At 46.7% G+C, this 10,523-nt stretch overlaps 1 protein-coding gene across 1 annotated transcript in view; it reads left to right on the forward strand.

Annotated features, from left to right (window-relative positions):
* Positions 1–9,630, forward strand: part of LIN52 (lin-52 DREAM MuvB core complex component) — an 89,424-nt gene extending 79,794 nt beyond the window's left edge. Inside the window, exon 6 of the mRNA XM_045823851.1 lies at positions 7,634–9,630. Coding sequence (XP_045679807.1) covers positions 7,634–7,689 — 56 coding nt within the window. The 3' untranslated portion in view covers positions 7,690–9,630. The remainder of the gene's footprint in view (positions 1–7,633) is intronic.
* The last annotated feature ends 893 nt before the right edge of the window (positions 9,631–10,523 follow it).

Raw genomic sequence — 10,523 nt, forward strand, 5'->3', positions numbered from 1 at the left:
AAAAGTCCGGTTAGACAAGACATCCAGAATAAAAGGGATCTGGAAATCACACCGCAGGAAGGCTTTTTTGAGAATTCTGAAGACGCAGATTTTGATAGTCTGTGATAGTTTGGTCACAGATAGAGCATTCAGATTATTCTTTCCTCGGGTATTTCGGGTTCCTTTTTGAAATGCTTTGCCTGAAGAACTTCCCACCTTCAAATGCTACTTTTATATATTTTAGAGAAAAGAAAGCTTTCTATCAAAGACTCTCACTTGTGTGTGCTCCCCCACAAGAGATGACTGAGAATGGGCAGTAGACTTTATTATAATGACACCACCTTCTGAGGACCACCCGGTCTAATGAGGCTCCAGGAGACCCCTCTCATGCAGTGACACCATGCTCAGTTCACAGCATCTTCTGCCCTTGACAGTGGCGCCAGCACCAGCTGCTCTCATATTGGAGGCACTGAAAAGTGCTTAGTCCTTGACTTGAATTAGCAATCGATTAGCAGTACACTCTGTGCAGAGGTCTGAACTAGAGCGCGGTGAAGAATCTCAGCCTGGCAGGTTGCCCTGGAACAGCTCTGCTGTACCCTGGCTCTCGGCCAGAGTGACAGAAAAACTTTCCACATTCCTGTGAGAGAGAAACCAGTGTTATAAATCACACTGGTTTCCTTTTGTTCTCCGATCCACCAAAATACCTGTGAAGAGTAATCCCATCCTAAAGGCCACTTCTAATTTGTTTGAGTCTTCCCTAATATCTGGTACGTAGTAGGCACTCTGTGTGACTGACTTAACTGTTCACCCACCCTCTTTGTGCTTTTCTTCTACACAGCACACACCCATGACTAGGAGATCCCTTGTGTCGTAGTTATTAGAATTCATTCAAGGTTTCAAGGACCAAAACATAATTTTTTTAAAGTCCTTTTTTTTAAGATTATATTTATTTATTTTTAGAGAGGGAAGAGAGAGAGAAACATCAGTGTGCGGTTGCTGGGGGTCATGGCCTGCAACCCAGGCATGTGCCCTGACTGGGAATCGAACCTGTGACACTTTGGTTCACAGCCCACACTCAATCCACTGAGCTATGCCAGCCAGGGCTCAAAACGTAATTTTTAAAGAGTCAAAGCCATAATTATAACAATTGGCATCATTTCTACAAAATACCTTCTATGAATCTAATTAAATAAACAGCCTCATAGCAGACTGATTTACGCTAAATTAAGTGGGATTTTGTGTGTGTGTGTGTGTGTGTGTGTGTGTGTGTGTTTTTGCTAGAAGTAGCTGCTGGTGTAGTTAAAGTAACTGCCTCTAACGCCCAGCATTATTCCAGCAGGTTTTACCTCTGGAGTGCACGTGCTATGCAGACACAATTCATTCGTGTCTCCATTTGCTTGGCATTTGAGCTCTTTTTAAGAGAGAAGTAGTTCAGCCTCCCTTGGCCACTCCTGGTGCGGCGTGCATGCTCACTCAGTGAGGGCCTGGGACCTCTGGTGGCACAGCTGCTGAGGGGACTCCAGAGCTTGCCCTGGCCAGTGAAAACCCGGGTAAGGAGTCGAGACTGAGAACAGTTGTTGCACTGACTTGAAGGTGGTGGGGCAGACAGTTCTGTGGTGTGGTTTAAGATTAAGAGGCATATACCAGTCAGTAAACGAAGGAAGGCCTATTATGAATGACAAGGTTTAGCAATGAGGCAGATCAGATTCTAATGTGATGGGCAGTCGATTGAACCAATGGAATGGACACAGCTGCACAGTTGGAGTTGGAATTTGAAGGTACAGTTTGTTCCAGCAATGGACAGGTGTCTGCTACGAAAGGAACCTGCTGCTTTACTCCAGAACTCAGTTCCTCCAAACCAAAGAGACATTTTCACTTAGAAAACCGCAGCCTGGCTGCTGTAGTTTGGATTTCTCTATTCTTTCATTTTTTTCCTCTTTAATGTACCTAAAGTAACTGGTGTGTGTGCTTAAGCATATTGCCTTTTTTTGGTAACTAAATAGCCAGTGGGATGTTTTGAGTGACATCAAATGGTTATAAGACAAGGAAGAATACTGGTTCTGTGAGAAGACCCCCTTTCTCCATTGCTGGCGTGCTCATTCAGCTCTCACCTACCGTAGTCCAGGAAGTTCTTTTGATCTCACTGTTCAATAAAAAAAAAAAAAATTACTCCTTGCATACCTTGTCGAACTGGAGAATTTTTAATGTTTCTTATTTATCGTTGTGAAACCAAAGACAGTTTCAGCTATGACATGTAGGGGACAATGTGTCTTTGGGTAGGGATAAAGCACTGTAAAAGAAATGTGTTCCCATCCAGTGTCCTGTTGCTTAAACAAACTTCTGGTTTCAAATAAAGAGATGATTATACAGTAGCTAGCCTTTGCTGAATGCCTACGTGAACTTTCTGTTTATCTCACCTTGAACAGATGAGGAGACTGAAGCTTAGAGAGGTGACCTAGGTGATTTGCCCTCAGTGAAGTGAAATGTAGGAGCGCCTGCATTGAGTAGCAGCGTCAGTGCAGGCACTGGGGTCAACCTCCAGCCTGTCCAATGCCGAGTGCTCTGCTCATTTCACATTACGCTGTCTCCTCTGGTTCCTGGCCACTCACATTAGAGTCTCTGAAAGACAGCCTGACGTTGCTCTTCGGGGTGTGAGAAAACCAGTGGAAGGTAACGCTTCTCGGCCTCGCTAATGTCTTTAATTGTACTGAGACACAGAAATACTTAAATTTGTTTGTAATGGAATTAAAAACGAAACATTATGAGTTTCTCCCATTTCATTATAATTTACTTAATCTTTACATCGTTCCCTACATTAAAGTCATACAGAATTTTATCAGGCAATTGCCTGAAAGTTATACTCTGGAAAACCTTTCCGTAATGAAACCCATATGTCATGGGCGAAAGGTGCAAACTCCTGGCAGAGAGGGCTGGTCTCGTGAGAGTACTGCACCCAATCTCGTTAAACCAGGGTGCCTCTGTGGTAATCCCCCATCCCCTCACCGGTGGGAAATCAATCTGTACCACTGAATCTTTTTCACCCGGCCACCAGAAAATTTACTGCAGAGAAGGCAGTTTGGGGATACTCATTGTGGAAAGGGAGCCAGAGGCAAGGCTAAATGTGGGCTGAAGGAATTGGAGAGTCGAAAGAGGACGTTATATTAAACCGCACAACACCTTTAACAGCGAGCAGGATGCAGTCCTTTCTGCGGCCCTGACCTCTCTAAGTACCCCCAGGTATTCACAGCCGCTGGGAACCTGACAGCCCTAGCGAAACTACAAAGGGCTAATAGAAACAGCACAGACCTGGAAGTTGATTGTGGTTTATCCTTTGCTGCCTTTAAATGTGTACAAGTGGCCTCCTCACCACACTCTCTACAGCCATCCCCTGGTCCCCCTAGGGTGACAGTCTCTGTGGTGGCTCTCAGTTTGCGGGCTCGCTCTGCATAGGAGGGCCTGTCAGTCATGACCACATGGAGGTCGTGCTTCTCTTCTGCACAGCACACGTTCTGGTGGCTGATGACCAGTGCGTCCCTCTTGACATAGTTATTAGGATGTGGAAGAAGCATTGCCTTCCCGGTGAACCTATAATCCTAGAGAATTAATCCAGAGTTAGAGAATAGTTAAGACATTGTACTGACTCTAGATAAAACTCTCTCTAGCAATTTCAGTATCTCTAGGATTATCTCCCAGCACAGTGTAGAAAAAAAGAACCAGGAGAGAAGGCAGGAACTAGAAGTGCCAAACTGAGGAGGATGTATTCTTACCCTGGCTGGTAGTTTGAGAGTGTACCAACCTGTGACTGTCGGGGAAAAGAAGGGACAGAAGTAGTCGGGGGACATAGAAATGCCTTCCTGTCCTCTGGGAGCAAGCTGTGGACATCTCTAAAGGTTTTCCCCAAGGAGATTTGAAATCCTTGGTGAGAATTTTTTAGTAAAGTGCATTTACATACAAAACCCCACTGGAAGGTAGGGGTGTGTGTGTGTGTTTGTGTGTGTGTGTGTGTGTGTGTAAGAGTACAGAGTAGTAGCAGAAGGCTGTCTCCCCACACCTAATGGGATTTTGTAGCAGCATGTGCGAGTTTGTTTCAGAAGTCAAAAATGAACAGATGTTGGTATAAATTACCTCTGTGTCTGATGTCTTGCAAATTAAAAGCGCGGTTGGCATCACTAAACAATTTCACTAGGTGTAGGCGGCGTGCGGTTAGCAGGCGGTGATTACTGTATCAGGTCGGTAAGAGTCTTCACACTGCAGGAGAGCAAGGAGAAAGAAATGAGGAATAAAATAAGGGGTATGTGAATTAATCAGAGATGTTAACATCGCTGATGACAAGTGAACAGGAGGGCACGTGCGCTGGAGCAGCCCCTGACCCACTGCAATCTCTCTGTGCACAGAAAGGGGTTGGTGCTTAGGGTGTGATTTATAGGGCACAGCCCTCTTTTAGGGAGCCGCCGTGTCACAAATTCGTATATCTCCTATATAGGACTGGCGAGTCGGGAAACTTTCTCCCCTCCCATGCAGAAGATGATGTCTTTTGAATTACTTGTACTTTTACAGTGGTTTCCCGCAGCTCTGTGTGCTTAGATTAGGTCGAAGGGGGAGGAATGATTGAGTGGAAGAGGGGTTGTTAAACAGGATTGGTTAAATTCAAGGAGAGCCTGCCACTGAGAGACTTTGGAATATCCATTATTTTTCCTGTTAAATCCTTTTGATCACTTGATTATATTGAGTCTTTTTAAATTTTAAGTCTTAAAATCTTGGTCATTCTCCAATTTGGGGAAAAATAATAAAGAGTCAGGGAATCCGAAGAGCAGCAGGCAGAAATAATCAGTAAGATCAGTAGAGTGTTCCTGGCCCAGGGTTTTGGAACACGGCTCTGTTTTCCCCAGCAGTTTCGTGTTGCCCACGTCTGGTCTCCGGAGCAGCTGCTGCTAGCCAGGTCGCAGGATGGGCTGATGCCGTCCCGTGGTCCTTAATGAGAGCTGGAGAGCAGGCAGAAACCCATCCGGCAGAAACAAGTGATGAGCCCCACTCGGGCCAGAAGTCTGAGTCAGTCTCTGTAGGATCAGGCTGAGGGAAAAGATTCCAAGGAATGGATTTTTGAGAGTCCTAGCCTCCCTTACCACACTTGGTTCATTTATTCACTCCGGAACTACTGTGTGCGAGAGAAGCAGCAGGCTACTTACCCTCCTCTGAAAGGTACTGTTGAAGATACCACTAGGCCAAGTGTGTGTTCACTGCTCAGTGTCCAAAAGGGCAGGCAGGAGACGGTAACATGCCACTCGTCGTACAGATGAGGAGCTGAGCCTCCCACCTGCTCTCGGGGTCGCCCAGAGCTGAATGCTAGAGCTGGAACTTAAACTGAGCTCAAGTCCTGTGTTCTCTGGAAGAAGTCATGCGACTCCCCTGAGCAATCAAATTACTTTTTTAAATGTATTTTTCAGTTGTAATTTACATTCAGCATTGTTCTGTCTTAGTTTCAGGTGCACAGCAAAGTGGTTAGAAAATCATGTACTTGACAGAGTGGTCCCCTACTGCTTCAAGTGCCTGCCCCCCACCCCCACCCCCACCCCCACCCTGGCCCCATGCCTGTTGTTTGGGTTTCCTTTAGGGTAGTTTACTTCTTGTCCCCCTTCTCCCACCCTGCCCTGCCCAACCTCTCCATTAATCTGGCATTGTTTCCACCAAGGGAAATTACTTTTCTTCCTCGACAAGCAAGGTAAACTTAAAAAGAACCCGACAATATGGAGAATGGAGCACCAAGGGCCACTAGCAAGCCTTATTGTCCGTGGAAGGAAAGAAACTAACTTTGCTGTGACCTGCTTAGTTGAAGTTCTTTTGTGTATCATTCATCCAGCCAACATTTATTCAGCAGTTGCTAGGTCTAGCACTATGCTAGGTGCTGGTGATACAAAGAATAATAAAGCAGCCCTGGCCAGGTGGCGAAGTTGGTTGGAGCATCATCCCATACACCAGAAGGTTGTGTCCTTGATTCCTGGTCAGAGCACGTACCTGGGTTGTGGCTTCCATCCCCAGTCAGGGCACGTGTGGCAACCAGTAGATGTTTCTCTCTCACATTGATGTCTCTCTCTCTGTCTCTCTCTCTGTCTCTCTCCCTCACCCTCCTTCCCTTCCTCCCTAAGATCAATAAACAAATCCTCAAGTAAGGATTAAAAATAATAGTAATAATAAACACTGTCTGCCCTCTATTTTTACATTTCAGCAAAGGAAAACAAGTATATAAACAAGTAATCACAAATCTAGTAGGAACTTTGCATGTATAGGGTTTGGTGTAAATCCACCAAGGACGGAATGGTCAGTGTGACTTGAGACTGGGTGGGGTTGTGGGCACATGAGGCAAGACCCAGCACTGAGACTTCCATTCCAAGTTCACGGGATTTCCTTTCCCTTTGTTGGAGCTCAGAAACTCATGGAGGATGGGGAATGTATATGGACTGCCGAGACCAAAAGCCTTCCTGTAGTTACAGAGTTGGAATTGTTCTGTTTCTCCACTGTACAGATTAACCAGGAACTGTTAAATTTGGTGGGGGGCGGGGGGAGCCCATTCATCTGGCACTGTTTGCTGTTGACTCAGGAAAGGCAGCAAGGAGGCCAGGGCAAACGTCCTCATCCCTGCAAGAGCCTCCCTAGCCACCTCACTTCTTTGGCCAAGATGGAGACATGTTCTTGGGAGACCACAGGACACAGCCTACTGTGTGTCCACTATGTACTTCCAGAAGATTTCTGGCCTGAAGATTCCCAGGGCAAGCCATCGGGAACTTCCTGCACTGTTAAATCCATTTAAGAGATCTGAAAAGATGGGCTTGTGGAGATGGGGGTAAAGAGGGTTTTGGGCTGCATATGATATTTGAGGATTTGCTTGACAGCTAAAGCAGGGGGCTTCTGGAGTGACCCTTGTAGTGGAGGAATGTTTACTTTCATTTCGGAGCCTCATATGCAGGAAAGTAGCTGCATAAACCCTCTTGTAACCGCAGCATTCAGAGATTGATAGTGCGGGAAGTCAAAGAAAGACGCGTAAACCTCGCCTGGCTGTATTAAATATCTAAGGACTGACAATGCCAAGAGAGAGAAGACCAAAGCTCTATAAACCCTACTTTATTACTCCGTCCACAGATGAACTGCACCAAGGGAACATAAACCCTGGTATATTACAGGACCCAGAGGCTGCCACTGAGGGCAGGGTAAATGATCGCTAACTTTGGTTTGAGATCATAAATGTCCAGAGACCAACAACCCAGAGAAGACTGTAATCTTGGTTGGATTTCAGCCTCCAAGAACAAACCCCCTGAGATAGTGAACAAGAGTATTAGGTTACATTCTTGAGAGTGAGAGAGAGAGAGAGAGAGAGAGGTTTGAGGGGAATTCCCCGGTGACTTTTTTTAAGAGTGGGTGATAAAGTCTACCCAGTTGGCCTGTGCTTTATAGCAATTACCAACTTCGGAATGACTTTGTACAGTCTTAGCAGTCAGTAGTGGTTTGTTTTCCCTCCTTTTTTGGAGGTTTGTGGTGAGCGAATCTGTTATGGTCCCCTGCATACAGTGTAATCAGTCTGCGTTTTTAAACTAAGTCTTCCTGTAATCCTGTTTTTAGATTTTAGGACTTCATTGATCTTTCATTTGTTTTGTGATTTCAGCCAGAGAGATGACACGGGGGAAGTTCCTCAACATTCTAGAGAAACCCAAGAAGTAGCGGCAGCTCGCGGACACGACGTGCGGGGGCTGGAACCACGCTCCCCTCCCAGCGCAGGTCTGGCGATGCGCACCTCACCGCCTCCCGGCGAGAGGCTGGAGGGTGCGCCTCCAGGACTGGCCCTCTCTCCTGCTCCTGGGACTCTGCGCCGCTGAGGACGTTTGGCAGCAGGAGAAGACTCTCTTCTGCCCAAGGATCAATGCGGTTGTTCAGTCAGCTTCCAGACCTCGACCACCTGCTCCTCAGACGCTGGTGACAACAGAGGGCATGCCGTTCTTAAGGGTCGAAGTCCTGCTGCCTCGTGTCCGGAGGTGATGGGAAGCCCCAGGACCTTACAGCTGATTTGGTTCTGTGATGGCAAAGTCCGTGGTGACCGTGATTGGATGGGTTTTTGTGAGTTGTTCTTAATCTCTGAGAAGTATTTATGACGCAAGGAGCCCAGAGACTCATTAGATTCTGGACCAGACCGTGTAGCTTGACCTGGGAACTCTCCAGTGTATACTAGATTCCAAGAATCCCCTGCTGGAGAAACCAGAATCTTCTGAACATGTATGCCTGCTTTTAAAATTCCACACCTCTCACAATAGTCCCCTGCCCTGATGCCTTCCACGCCCCGCCTCCCAGCCCCCACCATCCATTCTGACTCCAGGGAAGGGGACCCCTGCGTACCGAGTTTCTCTTGGGATTAGCTGGTATAGTGAAAGGCCCGTGCAAGGTTCCATTGACTTCCAGACCTCAAGACTAATTTAAAGGTGACAGAAGACTTTTGAGTTCTAGTGAATCTGTTACAGATTCAAGTGAGACAGTTTGGCCTGAAGACAGGGAAAGGGGATTGGTTGCAGGAGTTCCCACTTGATGAAAAACTAGAAACTCTGATTGACCTTAAGGGAATATGCGTGCTGTGGAACGGTGGCGATGTTTTTGCCCCCTTGTCCCCTCTCTCAGCACATATCAGCTGTTTCCCCCATAGGACAGAAGCATGCACGTGAAAGAAAAAGAATTTCCTGACCTAAATATGTAATTCTCATAGAGCTCTTTGCCCATTGCCCCTCGGTGTTAAAACCTGAAAATCTAGCCTGTGGGTAACGCCGACGACACGTCCTCCACATTTCGTCTCACAAGGTGGCCCCAGCCTCCGATGTGTTTGAGAAATACCCGGGGTTTCCTAGACTTTGTGCAAAGAGCATCTGTGTGGCAGCGGCCGGGCGGCGCTTCGACGCAAGGAGAGTCGTGGTCAGGGGTTCGGCCCCGGGTGTCGGCGGGAGGGCGCAGCGCTGTTCAGTTTAATAGCCGGCCCGTTAGCCGTTTTCTGACATGTGCTGGAATTCATGCTGGGTTTTTCTCTTACTCGTGCCATTTGACCATCCATGTGATTTTACTTATGGGCAAGAAGGAAACCATTGAGCACAAGACACAGAGGGTGAGAATGAGCGGGAAACATTCTTCTTGGACGCTGTGTGCAGCAGAGCGGTGGCGCAGGGGCTCGGATTTAGGTTCAGCTTGTACTGACATTCCTTTATCTTACACGTGGTGGAGGAGAGTGTGTGTGCACAAAAAGTGGTGCCCGAATGTCAAATTCTTTCTTTGCTCTAAGAGTTGATGACATCAAAAGGGGAATTGCGAAAAACGTGGACTATATCGGGGTGCCTCCCCGAAACCAACTCGTCTGTAACCTGAAGCTCTGCAGTTGGTTTCTGGTTGCTGTGGCCTCTTTCTTTTACTGTCATCTTACTCACCAGCACTTAATGTAAGTAGATGTTTTAGAATTGCGATATTTATTGGTTTTATATTTGTCGTCCTCGGAAAAGCTAATAATGTGTTTTTATATTGATAATATAAATTTATGTGCAGTGTGTGCATGTGTGTATTTCAGGGTGTTAGGAGATTGTACTTGGTATATGATGTTTTCTGTGTCGTCATAATAAATATGTCCCTTTTATAGGAGAGTGAGTTTTTCTTCAAAGGCCAAGTTGCATAAAGTGTAGACCTCATCAGAAAGTGCAACTCTAATGACAAGTATTCCTGTCTCCCCCTTCATGTGACAGTGGGTGGTGGGGCTGTGTGGTCATTCACTACGTGGTCTTCCAGCTGCCAGTCTGTCCTACCTGCCATGTAGCTCTTTACTCCCTAAAGCAGTATTTAAAAGCCTTTAATACCTCCCCACGTCTGCTAGTGAAGTCTGGACCTCTCATCCTGGCATCTGAAACTCTCTGCATGTAATCCTACTTAACCCTCCATTTCGGTTTCCTTCCTCTCCTGCACACAAGTCTCTGTTCCAGTTAATCTGTGGACAATCCCCAGTGCCTTGGCCTAAGCTGTGGAGTTCCTAGAAAGTCTCACATCCCTCTGCACACATCGAACCTACCCTTCCCATAAACCCCTGATGAGCCAGCTGGAAGGAATCCTGCCCCCTGCGTCCCCGCAGCCTGTGTGCACACCGGCCTTGTGACTCACCCCCGCACCTCGTGTGGAGGGGATCCGAGTCCGTGCCCCCGGCCCTGCTCAGGAAAGTGCAAGCTCTTCAGGTCTCAGCTGTCTCCTCCACATCTAGTTCTTCAGTGTCTCTTCGAGCTGAGGGTTCAAAGCCTATCTATTTGCAGGCTACCAGTTAAATATGACAGATTGAAAACAAATATTTTAATCCATCTCTGCCACCCATTAAAATTCTTAGTATGAGGTCCTTCTCAACTCTGAGAAACTAGAGAATAGTAATCAGTACTACTGTTATCACCCCTTGATAAAACTGACAGTGCCCTTTTAGAGAAAAGATTCCATTTTAAGGAAAGCAAACTGCTAAGCATCATTGGCTCATCCCTGATTTTCAAGAAAACACC

Source organism: Phyllostomus hastatus, unplaced genomic scaffold (genome assembly GCF_019186645.2).
Source record: "Phyllostomus hastatus isolate PE091 unplaced genomic scaffold, TTU_PhHast_1.1 phas_scaffold_501, whole genome shotgun sequence".
Taxonomy (NCBI): Eukaryota; Metazoa; Chordata; class Mammalia; order Chiroptera; family Phyllostomidae; genus Phyllostomus; species Phyllostomus hastatus.